General features: G+C 46.8%; 1 protein-coding gene across 3 annotated transcripts in view; it reads right to left on the reverse strand.

Annotated features, from left to right (window-relative positions):
* MERTK (MER proto-oncogene, tyrosine kinase) overlaps nucleotides 1–24,610 on the reverse strand; it is a 119,261-nt gene that overhangs the window by 90,823 nt on the left and 3,828 nt on the right. Inside the window, exon 1 of one of the 3 annotated variants that reach the window (XM_066377742.1) lies at nucleotides 23,724–23,825. The exons of 1 other annotated variant lie outside the window; for it this stretch is intronic. In XM_066377742.1, coding sequence (XP_066233839.1) covers nucleotides 23,724–23,736 — 13 coding nt within the window. In that variant the 5' untranslated portion in view covers nucleotides 23,737–23,825. Of the gene's footprint in view, nucleotides 1–17,240; nucleotides 17,383–23,723; nucleotides 23,826–24,610 lie in introns of those variants that run through there. One more of the 3 variants, XM_066377744.1, reaches the window with a different exon arrangement.

The raw sequence follows: 24,610 nt of genomic DNA on the forward strand, positions 1-24,610 counted from the left end.
GAACAGTGATTTTTAGCCTTTTAAATACTAGAAATTTCCAAATAGGTTCTCAATTTATGAGGGCACAACGAGGGAGAAGTGGGGCATCCTCAGCATCCTCAGAACACAAGAGAAAATTTTAACAAACATGTCTCATTCACAAACTCATTCACGTGTTCATTCAACAACTTCTATAGAACCCTAAGAAATAAAATTCCTCCTGTGGGGCACGAGAAGATGTCCTCTATCCTCTAGCCAAGGAGTAGTCAAACTTTTTATTCCTACAGCCCACTTTTGTATCTCTGTTAGTAGTAAAATTTTCTAACTGCCCACCAGTTCCACAGTAATGGTGATTTATAAAGTAGGGAAGTAACTTCACTTTATAATATTTATAAAGCTGTTACAGAAAGTTAAAGCATATAATAATAATTACTTACCAAGTACTTTATGTCGGATTTTCGCTATTTTGGCAGAATAAATCTTTATAAAACAACTTACTATAGTTAAATCTCTCTTTTTATTTATACTTTGGTTGCTCCGCTACCGCCCACCATGAAAGCCAGAACGCCCACTAGTGGGTGGAGGGACTAGGTTGACTACCACTGATATAGATTCTTTCAGTTTAGGCTAATAATCAAATAGACCCGAGGCAGAATAACCAGACAAAAACCAAATTTCACACATATATATGTATGTATAGAAACCCACCTACCTGAGAGAGTCAGGGACCCCACATGCACAAGAGGTTCAAAGACAGAAAGGGAACATGGACATGTAAGGTATCTTGAGCTAGGGATAAGATAAGGTGCCTTGGGGGCTTCCAAGGGCCATTGCAGGATGATAAGCAAGTCCTTCATACCCAACTCAACAGCATGGTGGGAAGATGATGGCACCTGAGAGCATTTTCTATCTGCCTGGTCACAAGAATGTGCCACAAATATGGCCACCAGCATGGATGACTGCTACTGGTCACAAAGAGACCCATCCCTAGGTATGGGGCGGGGAATTCAAGTGCACTTATGTCACCAGCTACAGAATGACTAGAAGCATCTAGCAAAATGTTCACCAGTTACAAAGGACCTAGAAAAATTTTCACTTACTCTGCCTCTCAAGTATTTGAAGAAATATATGTTCCCAATGGTTGTACTTTTAGCTTTTTAATGGCACTTTTGGAACATGTGTTCTATGCTGATTGCTATGTATTTAAACATGTTGACCATGATTCTGGTGAGACAGGCAGGTAGGAGAGACACAGGCCTGGCATTCTGCAGGTAGTGACTGGGAGTGCACCGAGGCCCCCATCCCTGCTTGAGGGCTGTGCTTCCTGTTATCTTCAAGCTGTCATAGCCTCCTGGGTTCCCGAATGTGCAGCGTAGGGTGGTCTCTGCCTGGAGTTGTGCCAGATTTAGTAAATAAGAATGCACGACACCAGACACAACTTTGGGAGATGAACACACAATATATATAATATACAGATGATGTATTATAGAATTGTACACTTGAAACCTATATAATTTTATTAACCAATGTTGCCTCAATAAATTCAGTAAAAAATTAAGAAATAAAACTGTCCTGGCCGGTTGGCTCAGTGGTAGAACATCAGCCTGGCATGTAGATGTCCCAGGTTTGATTCCCAGTCAGGGAACACAGGAAAAGCAACCATCTGCTTCTCCATCTCTCCCCCTCTGTCTCTCTCTCTCTCTCTCTCTTCCCCTCATGTAGCCATGGCTCGATTGGTTGCAGCCAGCTCATTGGTCTGGACGCTGAGGATGGCTCCGTGGAGCCTCCACCTCAGATGCTAAAAATAGTTCAGTTGTGAGCATGCCCTGAGATGGGCAGAGTATCCGCCCCAGGCAGGGGTTTCCAGGTGGATCCAGGTCAGGGCACATGCTGGAGTCTGTCTCTCTATCTTACCTCCTCTCTCTTGGAAAAAGAATAAAAAGAAAAAAAATGAAACAAAACTAATAAAACAAACAAAATAAAAAGAATCCATGACACCCACCTGAACTTGAATTTCAGATTGATGGCAAGTAATTTTTAGCATAAGTATCCAGCTAAGCACTTATTTGGCTAATGGAGCTACAAGCAGGAGATCTGGGCACAGAAGGATGGACCTGAATATGTATTTTATTCCTCTGGCCTCCTCTCTGCCTCCTCTGGAGTGCACACATGCTTCAACTGAAGGCCACAACTATGGTCACTGGGTCCTGTCCACATGACTTTCTCCCACACCAAGTCCACTCTAATGGCTGTTGCATTTAGGAATGCCTCAGGCTGAATGTCATGGTGGAGGAGAAGAGATTTCACTGGAAGGAGCCAGGAAAAACTCACTGCTTGTCCTTACACTGAGGTCTCAGTGGCTGCAGGATACAGGGCCCACTGCATGCTTCGGTGGAGGGCTATGTGGGTCAGCCCTGATCAGTCATCCGGACAGATGAGTGTATTAGGGTTGGCATGCTTGTTCCAGGGAGAGCGGTCAGGGTGACTTGACTCACCAAGCCAGCCTGATGCACGAGTGTCGGCCTGTGCTTGTAGGAAGGGGAGGCGAACCCAGTACCTGGGTCCCATCCAGCCCCCATGTCTCTGATCTGAGGTGCTTTCTGCAGTAAAAAATGCTCTGGCTGTCAGTTTTGCCTTATACACTCTTTTTCTGCAGGCTTCGCAGCCCTCCCAGCCCACCTCTGCCTCTTCACTGGCAAACTGACTTCTGTCCTGCCAATTCACTAAGCTCCATGGCCTAGGAAGATGGGTTGTAATCAAATCACTATTTCTTTTCCTTTAATAACTATGTCCCTTTTACAGGAGGCAAAAAGTTGAGCAAGGAGAGCCAGCAATACTTTCTTTGGTTTACTTTACTTGAAAACATTTGATCTCTCTAATTACAAAGATAAAACAGTCTGTTGTGGAAAATTCAAATATTTTTAGAAGCATGGAAAGGGTAAAATGAAACCTGTTTTGTAATCCCAATCCTGAAAGCATAACTTCTATTTTATTTTATTTTATTTTATTTTATTATTTTATTTTATTCTCTCCCCTCCCTCTCTCCCTCCATCCCTCCCTTTCTTTCTCTTCTGTATTTCTTTTTTCTTTCTTTCCCTCCCTCCATTCCTTCCTTTCATTGATTGCTTCTCATACTGGACTGGCCTTGACCAGGGTCTCTAGCTAGGCACTGGGTTCACCTCCCCCTCCTGAGAGCCAGTGACCCCTTGCTCAAGCCAGTGATCATCGGATCATGTCGATGATCCACGCTCAAGCTGGTGAGCCTTCGCTCAATCCAGCAACCTTGGGGTTTTGAACCTGGGTCCTCAGTGTCCCATGTCAACACTATCCACCGCACCACCAGCACTCAGGCAAACTGTCATATTCTACAAGCTGAGAGAACTGAATAAATTGAGCAAGGCCCCCATTCAGATGGAGTCACTGAAGTTGGGGAGCAGCCACACCCACCCTGTAATCACTATGAACAGTTTAAAAGATACCTAGTCTCCACAATTTGATCTGCCAAACTGTAGAATGATTTAATTGGCAACAAATATTTATGGTGCACCTCCTGGGACTCAGTGTTGCCATGACAGTCTAAAGGGCCACAGAAAGAAACCTGCCCAGGTAAGAGGGGCAGAGGGCCCCAGGATTAAAAGGGAAACAACATGGCTAACTGGGGGGAGGCTTCTCTGATCCCTCTCCATCCCAGATTTGCCAACCCTCCCAAGTGGGTGCTGGGCACCCACCTTTTGTAACACCTGTGATCACCATTCAGTTCCTTCTCCCTGCTGGACCCACTGAAAGCCCTATGAACCTTCTCACACACACCATACCCAGTTTAAGCAGGGGCTCAAACTATAAGTGTTGAATAAGTAAAGGCATGAATGAGGGGTTCCAAGGGCCAGATGTGGCAGGACAATGGAGAGAAAGAAGAGGTCCTCAGGTGGGGAATACCAATTCAGCTGTCAGATGGTGCTGCTGTGAGCCCTGAGTCATGGCAGAGGCATGACTCCTGAAGGTTTTTGCAGGTGGGGAGGAGGTCAGAACTGTGCTGGTTCAGGGCCCAGGAAGGAGGAGACCGGGAAGCGGAAAACCCGCTGGGAAGTCCCTGAAGATCTAACTTCGGGAATAGTCAAAAAGGGGCAAGGTTGCAGGGGATAGAAGAAAGGCTGACCACATCAGCCTTCTCTCCTTCGTCACAATCTCACATAAGATAGGTCAGTCTGACCCAAACACTGAAGAGGGATGTTTTCTAAGAGTACAGGGGAATTCTCAGGAATGGTCATTTGGCAGCTCTATCCTGGTTGCTGCTTGAGAATACAGGGTGTGAGGCTGCTTCAGGTCGTCTGGTCACAGTGAAAATAGGGATGGAATAACTGGACCCCCAGGGCTGCCATTAGAAATAAAAGAAGTTATTGCTATGTCTGGGTCATAGTAAGTGCATAGTTATTGTTTGCTGTTGTTTTCTCATCTTATTATTAATCAGTAAAAACCTGCCATGGCGGAGTCCATGAGAACTGCTGATCTGCAGGGTTGGTGAGGTCCACACTGGACTTCCATGTATGTGTGTGGGGGGGTTACTGTCCACATGGTCACCTGTGTGAAGGGTCCTTGAGAGTTGAATGAGTATGGATCATATGAAAAGAATCAAAACGAAAGTCAATTCTAAAGTTTTGGAACCAAGGGCAACGATTGATTAGGAATTTCATCTTAAACTGCCATTTCTTCACTGTTGGGACTACTTCAATTGTAGGTAGCCCTTCCCCTTGCTTTTCCTTCCAGCAGAGGAATACCTTAACATTACTTCAGGGGGAGTAAAGTAGGAGGAGGTCAGACCAAAAATCTAACAACTTTCCATTTTCATTAATGTTTGTTCTTGTTAACTCATCTTTAAGGTGACAAGAACTAATTTGGTGACAGCCGCCATTGTGCGGATAATGTTTAGTCAGTGTGCAAAATGCACGAAAACCCACCATCAGAGACTCTGTGAGCATTTGCTCCTTTCTACAAAGCACGTGGGAAAGTGGGCTGCCTCTGGCATTCACAAGAGACCTTCCCCTTTCCCCTCTCACCTTCTGCCAAGGTTGTTTCCTTGTGCGACCTGAATAGCAGATAAAGTAGAAACTTTAACTTAGAAGCAACCCTGGATAAGGGGCATCCCTCCAGGTCCAATGGCAGCTGTTCGGGTCTTCCAGTAGGCGGAGGCCAACTCTAGGGGACCATGCCCATCCAGTCCTGGAGTACCATGACAGAGCGCCCTGCCTCGTTCCTTTGGGTTTCCACTCATCTCTGAGCCCTTGACCAAATTCCGATGCCAGCTTCTTAAAGACAGATTGCATCTCCATCACATTCCTTCCGCCCATGGGGCATGAGTAGCAAATGTTTATTCATACAATAAAAAAATCAGTTACATATACTACCCGCTGTTTCAATTGGCTTTGCCTTGTTCTTCTGAACAGATTTGTAGCTTTCCTGAAAGCTGGAGGTGGCATCCTCTGAATCAGCATGGTGCATGGAATGGAGCTGACATACAGGGAACGTCTGTGCAATAATTGGGTGTGAAGTGGGTGGTGTTCAGAACGGTGTGCCGGGAAGAAAGGTGGTCCAGGCAACGACACTGCTCTAGCTGGGAGGGGACTGTGCTGGGACTGCCTCTGAAGCAGCAGCGCTTCCACCAACCACCAACAGCCACAGTGTGTCAGATGTTTAGGAACTTGGTCTGTTACACTCAACACTGGTCAATTAGAGGCTGCTGGTAAAGAAACTATTTGTAGTGATGAACTCGCATATCCCAAACCCACGAATGTCTGCTGAGCTCGCATGCTGGCAGGTGTGTTGGGGCAGTGTTGGCTGGTGGTTGGCGTATAGCTCTGCATTTTGAGCCCCTTGTCATTCACACTGAGAGGTGCACTAGGGAAAGTACTTTAACCTGCTTGATCCCTGACCAGAATGATACTCCCTCGGTGGATGGAAGTGATGGGACATACAGGTCGCCCTCCCAGCACACTGTGCAGGTCCTGGCTGATGAGGGAGATAGTGCGGGGTCACCAAGGAGGTTTGTTTTAGACAAGGCACAGGGAACGGTAACACTGGAGCAGGACAGCTGCCAGCCACAAATGAGAGGGAAAAAATAGACTTCTAGCCTGTGAACAAAGGGCTCTGTACTCTGAGAGACAGCTCTAAGTCTAGCCTCTACACCCTCACCCAGCATGAGCTCCTTAGGTTCTCCTGAGGACTTGGATCTCAGCCCAGGGAGAATACAGGAATCGGCAGCTGCTGAACCCGTGGGTCCCAGAGTAGCAGATGCAGTGGCTGCACTGAAATCTCTCCTGGCCCTGGAGGACTGGGCAGCTGGAGAGCTCTGGCTGGCAGCCCAGCAGGTTCCCCTGCCCTCAGGTGTCAGGTGCCCTCAGCCTGCTTTACGTTAACGTCTAGGGAGTGGTGGGAGAAGGGCGGCACTGAAGCACCAGCCTGTGGGACCTCTGCCCTGCTCTTTCTGCCTGTTCCCAGATGGGCAGGGACAGGAGCCCAGTAGTCTGAACCCAGCTCCAACATCAGCAGGCTGGGGCGGGAAAGAGTGGGTCCCGCAGGGTGAGGAAGGAGTGTCCTTGAAGTCCCGTGGGTTCGCTGCTTCTGCCCGTGGAGCATATGTGGGCAGGAAGCGGAAGATGACCTGGAGGTAGGCGCTGCCCAGTGCTCCCGGAGCCCACTGCCTGCCAGATGTTGCAATCCAGCTGCCCCTGCAGTGAAGGAGAGGCCCCTTCTGGAGTGGAAATATGGTTTACAGTAAGGCTATAGCCTCCAGAGTCCAGTTTATGTCCCCACCCCTTCCCCTCAGGAGAGAGGACGCGCCTGGACTGGTGCCCTTCATTCTGGCCCATATGTGCTGTTTGCATCCTGTCCCTAGGCCACTTCTCTGTCACAGTTTAAGGACTCTCCCCCACCCAAATCACTGAAGCCAAACCCAGAACAAACAGAAAGTTTCTTGTAGTATTGTTTCACTTTACACGGAAGCCAAGAATTCTCCACCCATAAAGAGCAGCAACAATAATGAACGAGAAGAAACTTAAAAACAAAACAAAACAAAAAAAACCTTTAACCTGAAATCCCATGACCAAGTAGTAAACGGCAAACAACTTCTGAAGTGACTGCAGTCAGCCACCTAGAGTTAGTGGGAAAGGAATGGTGGGCTGCATGTGCCTGTGGGGTCACAGCTGTCAGGTGGGGGCTGCCCGTGAGGGCTGCTAAGATCTGCACAGTGCCGCAGTGAGCCTGGAGATAAAACACGGTCCTGGCATCAAGAAGTCTCCACACGAGCCCCAGCAGGCTCAGGGTAGCCAGATAAAAATCAGGATGCCGGCCCTGGCCGGTTGGCTCAGCGGTAGAGCGTCGGCCTGGCGTGCGGGGGACCCGGGTTCAATTCCCGGTCAGGGCACATAGGAGAAGTGCCCATTTGTTGCTTCTCTACCCCCTCCCCTCCTTCCTCTCTGTCTCTTTCTTCCCCTCCCGCAGCCAAGGCTCCATTGGAGCAAGGATGGCCCGGGTGCTGGGGATGGCTCCTTGGCCTCTGCCCCAGGTGCTAGAGTGGCTCTGGTCGCGGCAGAGCAATGCCCCGGAGGGGCAGAGCATCACCCCCTGGTGGGCAGAGCGTCGCCCCTGGTGGGTGTGCCGGGTGGATCCCGGTCGGGCGCATGCGGGAATCTGTCTGACTGTCTCTCCCCATTTCCAGCTTCGGAAAAATACAAACAAAAAAAAAAAAAAAAGAAAAAATCAGGATGCCCCAGTCTTGTCTGCATTTCAGATGAACAACAACTGTGTGCAGAAATAGCCCCAGGGAGTGAGTGCACAGGCAGAGGAAATGTGGATCTGGGGGGTGCTCTCCCAATTCCCAAGTAGACACACACTGGCTCAAAAAAGAGAGCAAAGTCCCACCTGGGTTTCTCCCTGGGCCTCGTGCATACATTTCAGCAGTGGGAGCCCCAAGGGCTTCCAAAGGCTTTAGGCAGTCCCTCATCATAACTTTCAGCCTAGACCCCCATTTTGATGGGCATTTGACGTTTTCTTGGTAGAATTATGTTGCAGAAAAAGAACCCAAGCAAGCCGCAGCCCCATTCTTTCCATAGGGGCACCAACACAACCAGAGCAGAGTTCTAGAACTTGATCAACGCCCCACCTCCACACTCTACCACGCTCTCAAACCAACAGAACACCAGTGTCTCCAGGGAAGGTTGAAAAGCTCGGAAGCCTGGGCTTCACCCACAGCTGGAGTTCATTAGCCAGGGGTGCAGCTGGGTATCAGGATTTTAGGAAATCTCTTCTAGTGACTCTCACATGTCACCAGGACCAGATATCCTGCTCTACAGAATAAATCGAATCACCTTGATTACAGTGCTCCTGAGGGTCCGGCCCAAGATTCCCCATGCAGAAGACCCAGGTTGGAATGCAGCTGGCCTGGGAATGTGTGAGTACAAGAACTTGGGGGCAGAGGGGCGAGGTGTAGCCCCAGCTCAGCCCCACTGAGACCGAGGACCTTGTACAGCCACCTGTTCATCTGACATTCAGTCTCCTCATTATAGTCAGACAGGTGACACCTACTTGTCTCAGGCGAGAGCAGAAGACTGCACACAAAACACTGTGCACAGCCCTGCCGGTTGGCTCAGTGGTAGAGCGTCGGCTCAGAAGTCCCGGGTTCGATTCCCTGCCAGGGCACACAAGAGAAGCGCCCATCTGCTTCTCCACCCCTCCCCCTCTCCTTCCTCTCTGTCTCTCTCTTCCCCTCCCGCAGCCGAGGCTCCATTGGAGCAAAGATAGCCCGGGCGCTGGGGATGGCTCCTTGGCCTATGACCCAGGCACTAAAGTGGCTCTGGTCTCAACAGAGCGATGCCCCGGAGGGGCAGAGCATCGCCCCCTGGTGGGCAGAGCATCACCCCCTGGTGGGCGTGCCGGGTGGATCCCAGTCGGGCGCATGTGGGAGTCTGTTTGACTGTCTCTCCCCGTTTCTAGCTTCAAAAAAAAAAAAAAAACCAAAAAAAAAACAACCCCCAAAACTGTGCACAACGCTTGTCATGCAAAAATGGCAGTTACTATTTCATAATGTGAAACACCCATCTGTCTTATTTCAAAGGTGCCACTAGTCATGCATGAACCATCAATGCCAACCATATGGAACCCATTATGCCTTACTGTTCAGTCCATTGCAGTGAAACTGGAATATATGTTTACTTAGCCAAGGGCTTCCCATCTCTTCCCCTTTGGCAGCACACCAAGTGTCAGAGAAAGGCACTGGAGGAATACTATCTGGCCAAGGTCCTGCTGCAGCTACCCCACTGAATGTCTGAGACTGGCTCTCCCCGAGGGCCAGACAAGGCTTTCCCAAGACCCAGGAACAACTCTCAGACTCCAAGTTTATTTCCTCCACAACCATCCTCAAACACATATTCCCCAGCTCCCCTGCTCTAGACAATGAATTCAATCACCTGATTATAGCACTCTGGAAGGTCCGATGACCCTATTTTTTCTTTTTCTTTATTTTAAGTTGATCAACCTTAGAGAGACAGAGAGAAGGAGAGACAGAGAACTAACCATTCACTTGCAGTTCCAACTACGTTGTGCATTCACTGGTTGCTTCCCGTATGTGCCCTGACCAGGAATCACACCTGCCACCTTGGTGTTTCAGGACGACACTCTAACCAATAGAGCTAACCGGCCAGGGCTAAAATATCTTTCTTTTAAAGAAAAAAATACTTGTTTTTAAAATGTGACTATCTCGGCCTGACCTGTGGTGGTGCAGTGGATAAAGTGTCAACCTGGAAACGCTGAGGTTGCCGGTTCAAAACCCTGGGCTTGCCTGGTCAAGGTACAGAAGGGAGTTGATGCTTCCTGCTCCTCCCCCCTTCTCTCTCTCTCTCTCTCTATCCCCTCTCTATAATGAATAAATAAAATCTTTAAAAATAAATAAATAAATAAATAAAAATAGAAAAAATAAAAATAAAATGTGACTATCTCTAGAAGACCAAACACCTTAGCAAGAATAGTTTGTCCTCCCTAAGTAACAGAGGGCAAAGAATTACCTCCAGAAAACAGATGTATTTTTCCCAGTTCTTCCCACAAAACATTGGACATTACATATAAAACAAACACTTTTTTAAAAACCCTAACAAGTAGAGAGAAGGCAGACTGACTAAGAACCTCAGAAGTCAAGAACACCAGAAAGATAATTTCCCTGGGTTTCCCTTTGCCCTGGCGTCCCAATTTGGAAATGGTAATGGGCAAAACCCAAAAATCTAACTAACAAGCAAGCAAGCAAACAAACAAACAAAAATCAAGTCTGTTCTCACTAGACCAGGAAAGGGGCAGCTCAACAAGACAAAAGCCTTCCAGACAATAAATGCTGTTTTCCCGGCAAATCACCTATGGCCCCATCCCCACCAAGGCCGGCAAAGGTACAGTGAGGAGCCTGGACCTCACTCTTACCAGGCTTGAAAGAAGCGTCAACAGTTCCACTGTGGTATCAGAGGGCCACGTGGACAGTTGGGACATTCAATCCAACAACAGTAGACTACACATTCTTTCTAAATGATAATGAAATATAAACCACGATAAACTACTTCTGGGACATAAAGCAAATTTCAACAAACTTAAAAGAATTGAAATCATACATTTTGTGTTTTTTACCATAATGAAAATAATAAGAACTTAATAACAGAAAGGTAACAGAAAATTCTCCAAATCCCAGCAAACTAAACTTCTAAATAATCTACAGCTCAGAGAGGAAGTCTCAAGGGAAATTAAAAACAAAACAAAACAAAACAAAACACTGAACTGAATCAAACGCTGTGGGACACAGTTAACCCAGTGACGAGAAGAAAATGTATTCTGTAATCTAAACTCAGGACATGAGGAAAGAGGAGCAAAACAAACCCAAAGTAAGCAGATGAGAGAAAAAAATGTAAGAAATGAAATTAAAAAGACAAATAGAAAAACTCAATGAAATAAAGAGCTGGTTGTTTGAAAAGATCAATAAATCACTAATGAAACAGATAAAAAAATAGAAGACACAAAGTACTAATATTTAGAGTGAAACAGGGAATATCAATATATACTCTATAGACTTCAAAAGAATAATAATTAGATACCATGAACAACTCTAAACATAAACTTGACAACAAAGAAATGGACTAATTCCTCAAAATACACAAAGCACCACAACTCACCAAGTATGAAATCGATAATTTGAATAGCCCAGTAGCTATTAAGGAAATTGAATTCATAATTTAAAGAACTCCCAAAAACAAATTTCCAGGCCAAAAGGTTTCATTGGAGAATTACACAAAAAGAAGAATTAATATAAATTCCACAAAATCTCTTCTAGAAACAAAAAGAGGAGGTCTTTTCCCAACATATTTTATAAAGCTAGTTTGACCTGATATCAAAACGACACAAACACAGTACAGGCAAAGAAAACTACAGATCAACATCCTTCATGATTACTGATGCATAAAAGAAAAAAAAATCCTTGTCTGATCAGTGGGGGTACAGTGAATAAAGTGTTGACCCAGAATGCTGAGGCCAGCAGTTTAAAACCCAAGGCCACTGGCTCTGAGAACAGGCTCCTCAGCACAGGGTCGCTGGCTTGAGTGGGAAATCATCCACATGATCCCAAAGCTCACCAGCTTGAGCCCAAGGTCAATGGTCGAACAAGGAGACTCTGGCACAGCTCCGGTCAAAGCACATAAGAGAAGCTCAATGCACAACTCAAATGAAAGCAACTATGAGTTGATGCTTCTCACTCTCTCTCTCCTTCCCTGCCTCTCTGTCTCTATCTATCTAAAAAATAAATCCTTAACAAATCATTAGAAAACAGAATTTGGCAATATACAAGAAGAACTGTATGTCAAGACTTAGTGGAATTTATTCCGTGTATACAAAGTTGTTTCAATATCTGAAAATCAATCAGTGTCATCCACTATATTATACAGGCTAAAGAAAAAAGAAACCATGACCATATTGGTTATAAAACAAAATTCAACATTCATGATTTAGGAAGAAGACTCTAAGAAAAATAGGAATAAACTGGAACTTCTTCAACTTCATAAAGAGCATCTACAAAATACCAACAGCTGCCATCATATATTATGATGAAAAACTAAATTCTTTCCCCCTTTAATTAGGTGAACATAGTGCTGAAAGTTCTACCCAATGCAATAAAGCAAGAAAAGCTTAAAGCATTGGAAACAATAATCAGAAAAGAAATAGAAATAAAAATAAAAGTCAATGTAGATTATCTGCACAGAAAACTCCACAGAATTGACAAAAAAATATTCCTTAGAACTAATAAATAATTTCATCAAGGTCACAGGATACAAGATAAACAAACAAAAATTATTTAACTTCTATATACTAAGCAATAAATAGATAAGACATCAAAGTTGAATACGCCAATACCATTTACAGTCACTCACAAATAATGAAACAATTAGGTATTGATTTAACAAAGCACACACAGAACTCATCCTGAAATCTTCAAAGCACTTATAGGAGAAATGAAAGAAGATCTACCGTATTTCCTCATGTATAAGATGCTCCTACATATAAGATGCACCTTAATTTGGGGGCCAGAAATTTGAAAAAAAGTGTATTACATACAGTTATTGAACTCAAGTTTAATTCATCATAAAATTTATACAACTCCTCATCACTGTCAAAACTCCCATCCATTAGCTTGTCCTCATCTGTGTTTGATGACGAATCACTGTCTTCCTATATTACCTAGTTCTCAATTCCATCTATGGCATCTGAAATGACACACTTCTTAAGTGACTTGACAACGATCTCAATCTTGATATTATCCCAGTGTCTTTTCACCCAGGTAAAAACTTCTCCTATAGTTGGTTTCTTTACTCTTCCTGATGGTGTCAAATTGTCCCCAGAAGACTTCATCCACGGGTTCCATTCTTCTCTCAGGGCAGCTTTGAAGGGTTTGTTAATGCTGACATCAAATGGTTGGAGCTGGGATGTCAAGCCTCCAGGTATGATGGCAAGTTTTGTTTTTTGCTCTGCAGCAATCTTCTGTGTTTTTTGTTATGTGTGCCCTGAACAGATCAAGCACAAACAGTGCAGGTTTGCATAAGAGCCCACCTGGTCTCCTTCTCCAAACTTTCTCAAACCATATCTTCATCCCATCCTGATCCATCCAACCCTTGTCATGAAAGTGGACAATCACTCCTCTAGGAATGTCTTCTTTTGGTATTGTTTTGCGTTTGAAAATCAGCAAAGGAGGCAGCTTGGTTCTATCAGCACAACAAGCTAGAACAACTGTATAATGGCTCTTTTCATGTCCACTTGTCTTCACAGTTACAGTTTCACTCCCTTCTTATCAATAGTTCTGTTACTTGGGACATCAAATTGAAGGGAGACTTTGTCCATATTTGCAATCTGTCCCAACTCAAAATGATGTATCTTCCCACATTGAATGACAAAACAACGACATTCAAGGACCTTCTGCTCACAGCTTTCAGGCATCTTTTGAGCAAGTCTGGTGCATGTACGCATGCTTAGTCCATTCCGTTTCATGAACCTGAAGCACCAATTTTGTCCTCCTTTGAAACCTTGAGTCTCTTTCATCAGCAATTCTTCTTGCCTCATACTGAACCATTTTTGTGGACACAGGAATTCCAATTGTCCTTTGCTCTTCAATCCATATCTTCAATTCTCTCTCTAAATCAGGCCATTTTGCTGACTTGCTTCTCCTGGCCATCTTATTTCTTTTTTTTTTTTTTGTATTTTTCTGAAGCTGGAAACGGGGAGGCAGTCAGACAGACTCCCGCATGCGCTCGACCGGGATCCACCCGGCACGCCCACCAGGGGGCGATGCTCTGCCCATCTGGGGCATCGCTCCGTCGCGAACAGAGCCACTCTAGCGCCTGGGGCAGAGGCCAAGGAGCCATCCCCAGCGCCCGGGCCATCTTTTCTTCCAATGGAGCCTCGGCTGCGGGAGGGAAAGAGGGAGAAAGAGAGCAAGGAGAGGGGGAGGGGTGGAGAAGCAGATGGGCGCTTCTCCTGTGTGCCCTGGCCAGGAATCGAACCTGGGACCTCCGCACACCAGGCCGACGCTCTACCACTGAGCCAACCGGCCATGGCCCTGGCCATCTTCTGATGTGGCCTTTTCAGTAGGATTTCTTCTTCCTCGTAGCCAGACTCAGATTGATTTCTCAGTTGGAGGAGGACAAAACTTATGTTCAACAGCACAATTTCCATTCACTTTTGCAAACTGCATCACTTTTAACTTGAATTTAGCATTGTACAAAAATCTATTCTGATCCATTTCTGGGCAAAACATAACCTACCGTAATGTACCGGTAACAAGTGCGAAACAGTAAGCACAAGGACAAGCTTGAAAAAGCGGGAAATACAAGTTTAAAAATCTACAGTGAGCACAAAAACAAGCATGAAAAGGCGGGAATGCAAGTAAAAAAATCTACAACCACTGTATAAGGCATACTCAGTTTTTAGACTCCAAATTTTTTGAAAAATGGTGAGTCATATACATGGGGAAATACAGTAAATAAATGGAGATATACTGTGTTCATAAATTGAAAAACTCAATATACTAAAGTCATCAATTCTTCTCCATGTGATATGCACAGATTGTGGTGTAATAAAAATGTGTATATTTGTTTTTTGTCCCCAGTTCCTGGCATAGAGCTTCTAAAACCCTTGAAATTTCCGCAGTGATAGGAATGTCCTTTCTTATTTATAATGAGCCCCCTTGGAACACATTTGAGAACATGCCGATGAGGTGTGCTGTAATATTTTGCTCCCCTCATTCTTTGCCCTCGCCACAGGCTTGCGTGCACTCACACACGCCAGGTTCACAAAATTTTGAGGTAGTCAAAATCACTCTCTAAGGCAGTGGTAGTCAACCTGGTCCCTACCGTCCACTAGTGGGCATTCCAGTTTTCATGGTGGGTGGTAGCAGAGCAACCAAAGTATAAATAAAAGGAGAGATTTAACTATAGTAAGTTGTTTTATAAAGATTTATTCTGCCAAACTTAGCAAAAATCCAACATAAAGTACTTGGTAAGTAATTATTATTATTGCTTTAACTTGCTGTAACTGCTTTATAAATTATATAAAGTAAAGTTACTTCCCTACTTTATAAATCACCATTACTGTGGAACTGGTGGGCAGTTAGAAAATTTTACTACTATCAGAGATACAAAAGTGGGCTGTAGGTATAAAAAGGTTGACTAGCCCTGCTCTAAGGCATGGATTTGCATCAAGCTGCGGATAGGCAGCTGAACCTAGACACATTCGCCACAGGCTCCTCCCTCACTCTTTAAGCTGTTGTGCTAAGAATTCACTTGACCCTCGCTCCAGCTTCCACGATACTGCTTGTTGGGCACCACTTCTGGCATCGAAGAGAATGCCAGAATGTTCGGGAGGGGTTAACCGCAGCCCAGGGAACCTGAGAATGTGAAGCTGTGACAAGTCGCACTCTGAGTCTGGGCAAAATACCTAACGAGGGGGATGGCTTGCCCAGTCATCAAGGGACCTGTGCAATGAGGTACCTGGAGGGCAGACATTTGTTCTTGGGCCACCGAAGGGTGGTGACAGACATCTAAAGCCATTCCACTGTGATAAGAGCCCGATCTGGTCTGATCTGGGAAGCAAAGCAGGGTCGGCCCTGGTTACAGCTTATATTGGGAGACTGCCTCTGAATGCCCAGTGCTGTTGAATTTTGCCTCCCTTATTCCTTCTTTATTTTTATTTTTTTACCCTTGCCATAGACTCCAGTGTCCTCACACAGGCTGGGGTCACACCTCTTTGAGGTGGTCATGGTAACTTCACAGGGTCTGGCTGTACACTGAGCTGCTGCCTAGGCAACAGAACCCAGCCCCACTAACCTCCAGCCCCAACTCCGCCCATAGAAGCTGCTGTGCTAAGGAGAACCCTGACCCTTGCTCCAGCATTTCCCAACAGGCTCGGTGGGGCCCCTGTTCGGCCCTCAGATGAAATGCCCAGACGCTGAGGAGCAGCTTTTCGCAGCCCGCTGCAACCGGTGGAGGTGACGTTGTGATTCCCGACAATCTGTGCGAGAGAAGATGCCTAATAGGGGACTGGCGCTCCCAGGCAGCAAAAGGGCTTAGAGGTGAGGGTCCTGGAGAGCGGACATTTCTTCTTGGGCTGCTGGGAGCCCACTGTCAGGCATCTAAATCTGTAACACCCAGAGAGCACCCAACCTCGCATGGTCTCAGAAGCTAAGCAGGGTCAGCCCTGGTGAGTTCTTGGATGCAAGACAGCAAGAATGTTATCTAAGTATTTTATAACAATATTTGAGTATAAAGAAAAAGGGTAGGAGAGAAAGACAAAACATAAGAGTAAAAAGAAAAAGTCAGGCCTCTATGTTTACTGGTTGGTACACCAGATACCAAGAGTAGGATCCCTCCGAGTGGCTCCCATGAGAGACCTCCACCTTTCTTCTACCTGTTGGTCCTAAAATCATAAGGACACTTGGCCAGAGAAACCGTCCAGCCCTGTAGTAGACACCCTTGTCCAAGACTTGCCACCTTCCCTGGATAAATGTAACTATATTATTCCAATCCTCAGTGCCAAGTGCTGAGGGGGAAGGTCTGTGAGGCCTCCCCCTCCCCCCAGGAATCAATGCACTGGGTCTGTGGTGGGTGACGACATGTGAACCCCAAAGGCTGATCCACAGGCCTTGGGTGGGGACGGCACACCTGTGTGGTGAAAAAGCTTCCTACTGACTTTCTCCCCATCCTCCAAGCTAACATCAAAATGGGCTAACGTCAAAAACAGAATGAGGCCCTGGCTGGTTGGCTCAGTGGTAGAGCGTGGGCCTGGCGTGCAGAAGTCCGGGGTTCGATTCCCAGCCAGGGCACACAGGAGAAGCGCCCATCTGCTTCTCCACCCCTCCCCCTCTCCTTCCTCTCTGTCTCTCTCTTCCCCTCCCGCAGCCGAGGCTCCATTGGAGCAAAGATGGCCAGGGCGCTGGGGATGGCTCCTTGGCCTCTGCCCCAGGTGCTAGAGTGGCTCTGGTCCTAACAGAGCGACGCCCCAGAGGGGCAGAGCATCGCCCCCTGGTCGGCAGAACGTCGCCCCCTGGTTGGCGTGCCGGGTGGATCCCGGTCGGGCGCATGCGGGAGTCTGTCTGACTGTCTCTCCCCGTTTCCAGCTTCAGAAAAATACAAAAAAAAACAAAAAAAAAACCCACCTAGAATGAGAACATACATCTCTAGACTTCTGTAAGGCAGGTTCACCTTGGATTTGGGCAGACAGTAAAGGAACTGCGGAGCCGGAAAGCATCGGGCCATTCTGTTTATTAGATTCTCACAAAGGCGGGCAAGCAAACAGGCGGAGGAAAACCTCTTCTTGTGGCAGCTCCCTTTGTAAGCAAATAGGAAAACCACCCTTCACCGTGCTGGGCAAGCGATCGGCCTCTAGGGAAAGTACTTGTAGCCCTACACAAGCTACATACACACACACGGCTTTTTACCACGTGCTCACATACTAATCATGCAAAGTACAAGCAAGCAAGCCTAACACAGCTGTTTTGCCTACATTCCCCCCTTTAGGGTTGCTCACCTGACAATCTATGCAACAGATACCTTCCACATGGTCCCTGTGAGAGGAGTAAGGTACATTACATAAACAGAAACTATAGCAACAGCACAAGCTATACCAAAAATGTATACAATAATTATAATGGTGCCTTTCACAATGTCTCCCTGAGCACTCTGCCCAGGGAATTAATTGGAGGCCCACCTCTAACTCCCTACCCCACAATGTCAACAAGGCCAACCATCACAGGTGGGCCTGTACAGTCCAGGGCCACGTCCATTGAAAGAAGTGTCCTTGGCGCATCTCTGCAACTAGATGAGAGCAGCTGCCTGGAGCAGGACGTTGCTCCATAGGTGGCACGCGCCCCTATCACGGTCTCTCATTCTGTCCACAAGCAGCGTGTCCATCAAGCAAGGGAGCCGATGCCCCTATCTTGTCACAGATCCTACTTTAACCATCCATTATACTGTTCAGTGGTCAGTCCATGATAGACAGCCCAACTATCTGTGCAAATCACCAAAGCTGAAGGTCCATTACAGGCAACTGGCCGTACAGCTCTTTATTAGCAGACCTCAGCACCTTTCCATAAGCACTCTTGTTTGTTGCCACAAACCCCATCCAAACCCTCAGCAAGCTCACAGGGCCTAGAGTGGTCAAATACATTCAAAGCCTGTTCTCTTAGCTGTTGCAATAAGAATCTATTATCTACTAAGGCCAACACCTGCTACATATTAGAAGGGGAGCAGTGGCCTGACCTGTGGTGGCGCAGTGGATAAAACGTCGACCTGGAAATGCTGAGGTCGTCGGTTCGAAACCCTGGGCTTTCCTGGTCAGGGCACATATGGGAGTTGATGCTTCTAGCTCCTCCCCCCGTTCTCTCTCTCTGTCTCTCTTCTCTCTCTCTCTTTCTGTCTCTCCCTCTCCTCTCTTAAATGAATAAGTAAAAAAAATCTAAAATAAAAAGAAGGGGAGCAGTGGATTGCCAATTTCACATGGGGCCCCTGCCAGCCTGCATTAGACAGATCTCTCAGCCTTCCCCCTACTCAAACTGAAACAATAGATCTTGGGGATCCTCCTCTCCCTCAACTGTCTCCACCACTTAATCTTGCAGCCATGGTGTGCAAATGTCAGCCATTTTCTTGGAGCTGCCGGGGCTCGCTGCCTTCCCTGCATTTTCAGCGTCTGGAACCTCTGTTCTGGCTTAAACTGCCACCAAAGCTCTGACAGGACTCTATTACACCTGCCATCTAATTTCTCTTTATCTGCTCTGGCTGTAATCAAATCTACCCACATCTATGTTCAGGTAAACTTTACAGGCCTATTTCTTTTCCTAGTTGGGCGGGCAGCCCTGGGAGCAGCCAGTACACCAATATGGTGCCATGCTGCTTCTACCTCCCCCAAATCTGACACCGGTCCATGTAACAGTGTTGATGGGCTGCCCCACATAGGGGCTCAAGATAGTCCCTAGTAACCCAGAAAGGACTGATGGGGTTCTAGAGGATAAGATCCCTCATCCTTGCCGTAAATACTGCCTCATCTGGCCCACAGGACCTCAGGTTGAAAGCAGCATTCTTCATACCTAGTTCCCAGAGGACCTACTGCAACTCAGTATATGATTGCCATCGACCCCCAGCCCCTGGCAAGTCTCCAGCATTCTGCCAGATCATACAAATGGCAGCCATCACCCATTCTAATAGGGTATAATTTCTTGGGTTGTCATGGCAATTCTGAAGATGCTGCCTCAGTGGTAATGTGGCTAATTTCTCTATATCTCCTCTATGGAAGCACAATACCATCCAGGCCTATGTCTCACAACCGCAACAACCAAGCTGCCAGAGACTTGGTGAGATTTTGCCTGAATTTTATCCCTAACACCGTCAACTTTGTCTAGGTATAGGACTGGACCACAGAGTGCTCCACTACTTGCAGAGGGCGTTTGTGCCTGCCCCTAAGGCACTTTCTGCTGCTGGGTGACCATCAGCTGGTTTCTGACTGCTGATGGCAGTTTCAGTCCAAACCTCCTCCTCCTTCTCCTCAGAGGATTTGGAAACAACTACTACCGCCAACTCAGAGCCACCCCGCCGGCACAAATGCAGCCCTGCTTCAGCAACCACTTCAGCTCTTGAGGCTGCCGGCTCTCAGCCTGAAACTGAAACTGGAGCTCTTGAACTCACAGCTGTTTCTCTAACTGTGCTGCCAGCATTCAGCTTCTAGTGCAAACTGGAATACTAGACTTGCAGCTACTGTTCTGGCTCCTGCCACTGTTCGTGCTCAGTCTCTGGCTTCCACTGGAGCTCTTGAACTCACACAGCCCCTCACAGAGCTTTTAGTTTATTCTCGCTGGGCTGTAAAAATCACCCAGCTTACACTCTCAACAGGGTAGCCACAGAAAACCACATGCTCAAGAACTCCTCTATCCCACTCTTTAAGGGTGTTGGTGGCTCCATACCGATCTGATCCGAATCCTGCCCACTACACTGTAATGCTGGTGGTCGAGGCCAGGCAGGTTCACGTTGGATTCAGGCAGATAGTAGAGGTACTACAGAGCCAGAAAGCTTTGAATCTTCCCTTTTATTAGATACTCGCAATGGTGGGCGAGCAAACAGGCAGGGGAAAACCACTTCTCATAGTGTCCAGGAAGTGATCCACCTCTAGGAAAAGTATCTGTAGCCTTATATAGGCCACACACACACACACACACACACGTATCTTTCTGCCACATGCTCGTATACTAATCATGCAAAGTCCAAGGGAACAAGCCTAACACAGCTGTTTTCCCTACAGCTCCAAAAGTGGTTACCTTTTTTCATTTTTTTGAGAGGAGGGGAGATAATGAGACAGACCCCTGCATCTACCCCGACTGGGAAACACCTGGCAACTCCTCTCTAGGGCCGATGCTTGAATCAAGTAAACTATTATCAGCACCTGAGACTGATGCTCGGACCAATCGAGCTATTTAAGCACCCGGGGCCAACCCTTGAACCAATTGTGCCACTGCCTTCAGAGAGAAAAAGGAAGAGGAGGAGAGGGAAGGGAAGAGAAGCAGATGGTCACTTCTCCTGTTGCCCTGACAGGGAATCAAACCTGAAACATCCATTCGCTTCTATCTACTGAGCCAACCTGCCAGGGCCAGTGGTTACTTTTTTAAATTTGATTTATTAATTTTTAGAGGGAGAGAGAGAGAGAGAAAGGAGGGAAGACGTAGCAAGCACCACTTGTACTAGTTGCTTCCTGTACGAGCCTGGACCAGGCAAGCCCAAGGTTTTGAACTGGTGACCTCAGTGTTCCAGGTCAACACTTTATCCTCTGTGCCACCACATGTCAGGCCACTTTTTTAAACTAATGCTTTAGACTTAACGCTAATCCTAATTAAAGCAGGATAGTAAAAAGCTAGAAAAACTCCTTGGGAAGTAGAATGGGGAACCTGAGACAGAAAGCTGAACAGAGAGGCCAAGCAATTTACAATATGATACAGGAGGCCACCTCCCTAGAAATAACATCTAGGCCTCACTTATAGTTCAGCTCCAGGCCCAGAGAAGCAGCCAAACCAGGTGGGGAATGCCTCGTGCCTTTCCCTCTCCTCCCTCCTTCCCCCACAGGTGTGCATCTCCTAAACTTCAAGGGTCCCCATAGATTTGCAGCCAGGGGAGCAATGGGCAGCAGCAGCTCGGTCAGGGCTAATCCCCTGAACTAGTCTCCAAGGCGCCCTTTCCCCTGACTTCCCAGTGGAGGCTCATTTCTTTCCCTTAAGTTTTCTACGGAGCCAAACCAGCCCCACCTAGTCTCTCTCTTGCTGCTTCTTCTATTCTAGGCCCTTCTTTATTTCACTGTCCCCAGATTAATACATGTACTCTCAAAATCACCTGGATTCATGTTGTGAAATTGTTCTTGCATGAAGTCAAGAACTGGCCTATCCAAAGGACCACCAGGTCCCCTTTCTGATAACGTAATAAGCTTCTTTTTGTTTCTTTGTTTGCTCTAAACTTTCAAAGAACATTGTTTTCATCACAAATCTGCAAATCATGTGCCAGCGCTGTGAAAGGTTTACAGGCTATCTCCCCTTTCTGTGTAGGAAACCCAAGTGGAAACCCATCTGCAGGAGCGGCCACAGTGGGAGCCGTGAATATGGACCAGAGGGCTGTGTATGCGGTCAGTGGTCAGTCCTGACAGGAAACCCTTGTCAGTGAGTCTGGGTCCCTGTTCTAACATTCTGAACCAACACAGCCTGTTCTGACTTGTAACAATGGTCATTTTCTAAAACCACGAGTCCAGTCTACTAGAATCTTTAACAAGCCCTAAGGCTTAAAACAACAAAGCAATCCCTTCTCTGCAATAAACCAGGCTTTCTCTTGTGTCTCACAGAGGCAAGACTGCAGCTAAGGCAAAGTCTGAGGTGTTTACTGTTCTTGAATGTGAGGTAACTAGAAACCCCCTCAGAGGGGATCGGTCCCATTTGCTGACTGCGAAGTGCCAACCTGAGACCACAGTCCTGAGGATGGGCCCCTCCTGGAGGGAGCCAGTGCAGGCACTACCCGTGACCACACCTTGCTGGAGCCTTAGATGGCTCCACAGATACTATGGAGCACCTTTGAAAAGACTAAGAAACACCCAAAGGATAAGACTAGTGACTGATTACAAGGAGAAACACAACACCATAAAAACCCTACACACTGAGATATGAAACAGGTTTCCTCTAAGGTAAGTCTCTCAAATGGTTTTAGCTTTTGGTGTAAAAACTTTCTTATATGACTTTATCCAAACATAATGTCAACATCTGTTTCTTTCCATTTCTCGCCCCCCACCCCTGCCACTCCAAGATTCACAGATAATTCATTTTACCACAGAGTGAAGAAAGCCGAACTGACAGTGGATAAAATGGCAAAAGGTGAAATAAAATGCTTTAGAATTAAGTGTAGGTTTTTCTTGGTGACACGTTGAGGACACAGTCACCCATTCTTTATCACTTTCTAACTCGGGACCTGAGATCGGGCCCACCGAGTCATGCAGTGTAGCAGAGACTGAGAGAGGGAATGACACAGCCGCCAGAAGGAGAGACTACCCAGCTGTGCAGTCTCACTGAAGTGGGAAGACCCGGGTCTTGGCTGCACTCAAGAATCTTCCACATGTGAAGTTACACAGCCATGGTTCCAGCAAAGCCAACTCAGGCCTCCTTGGAGGGACAAAGTGGGGGTTAGCGGGTCCCTCAGGACTCCAGCCCAAGATCCTAATAGGATTCCCAACCCTTGCCAGGCCAGAGGCAAGGAGACTGAAACAAAGAAGGGGTAAAGAGAGGGAGCAGGTTCCCTTCTGGTCAGGGGTCAGCAAATGCCCAGAGTGCGAGAGGGAGGGTCAGGGCTTCCTCAGGCACATATGGAAGCTGGCCACACCTGCAACCAACAGAAAGTATACGGGCAAGAGAGCGCCTGGGCTCATGAACACCGGGCATACACGCACACCGACTGGCACACGCACACTGGGCATGTGCATACCAGGCACAAACACTGGGCATAAAAACACTAGGAACAGGTTCACGGACACATATACACAGGCACATGCAAACCAGGCACAAGAACACCTTGCAGGTACATAGCAGGCACATGCACACCAAGCACATACACACTGGGTAACTGCACACCAAGAACGAAGATTTCAAGCATGTGCACGCTGGCAGGTGCTCAGAGGCTGATTAAGAAACAAAGCCACATTTTCCATCTATTACAGCCAGAAGACTTTACTTGAAAAAAACTGGTATTGGCTGGTAAAAACAAGAAGGAATAATTAGGATGTTTACACTCAAAAACCAAAACCAAAACCAAACCACACCCATGTTGGCACAGTTCAATGGGAGAGTTGAGCAGGAATTGGCCTTCATTCTTAACCTTCCAGAGAAGCACATGACAGGAAGCTATTCCTGGACCAAGTTAAGTCTGAATCCAGCAAGTAAACGTAAGGGGGCGGCTGGGCAGGGGCAGTCAGGACAGGCCCTGCCCCATCCAGACAAGTGTGGGTCCGGATGCTACCAGGAAACAAAGTACTAAAGAGCACAGCCAGGACTCAAAACTCAGGATGGACACCCCACCGCCCTGCCCCACAGGTTAAAAACAGAGGAGCTTGGCCCACAGTCCCATCCTCACAGTTCAAGGTACAATTTAGAAAACAGTTTAGGGGGAGAAGAACCTTACCTTCCAATACCATTTGTCCAGGAAAAACAACCCAAAATTTGAGCTCAGAACAATGGAGGAAACCATTGGTATTAAGAGCTAATATTCTGGAGCACTTACTACATGCCATTTCATTCTCTCCACAATTCTATGAATAACTGAGAGTCCCACTGACCAGAGAGGAAACTGAGGCCAGCCACACAGGACAGGAGCAAGCTTTCTGGCTACCCAGACCTTGCGCCAAGCCCCTGGAAGCACTTCATTCCAGATGAACCACTTTTTTTCAGTTTTTATAATAATTAACCTCCTGCTGAGATGCATGCCAGCACAGCCCTGTGCTTTGGGGACAACAGGCCAAAGTTAAGCACTCAGGGCCTTCAGGTGGTGGCCCTGAGTCTAAGCATCAGGGAAAACTGCCCTCCCCCAGCGAGGAGCAGCTAAATCTGTGTTTTCAACATTAAAAAGTCAGCTTTTGACTTTCTTTCCAGTTGAAAAAGTTAAGAGAATATAAAATAGGCTAACATTGCTATATTCGGTTGATAGAATCCAAAATTATAACTTCTCTCAATGTTCTAACTTTGCTAGTAATGAAATCACTTTGACATCAGGGTGAAATGAGAGTTGATTTTTCTATTAAGCAAGACCCTCCGACCCCCTGCCCCTGAAAAAGAGCACAGGAGCTGCAGCAATTTTGTTTCTGGATAAGTCCATAGGGAGAGAGACCAGGAGGAGCACATGTGAGGCTGCGGAGGCCTGGCCCTAATGTATTCAGACAGTCACCCGCTGAGCACCTGAGATGGGCTCAGACTGTGCCATCCACCATCAAATGCTGAGAAGCCTCATTAGGAAATGTACAATGAAGAGAGAGAGAGAGGTATATGACTGGCTGGGGAGGGCGTGAGGAAAGG

This window comes from Saccopteryx leptura, chromosome 3 (genome assembly GCF_036850995.1).
Source record: "Saccopteryx leptura isolate mSacLep1 chromosome 3, mSacLep1_pri_phased_curated, whole genome shotgun sequence".
Lineage (NCBI taxonomy): Eukaryota > Metazoa > Chordata > Mammalia > Chiroptera > Emballonuridae > Saccopteryx > Saccopteryx leptura.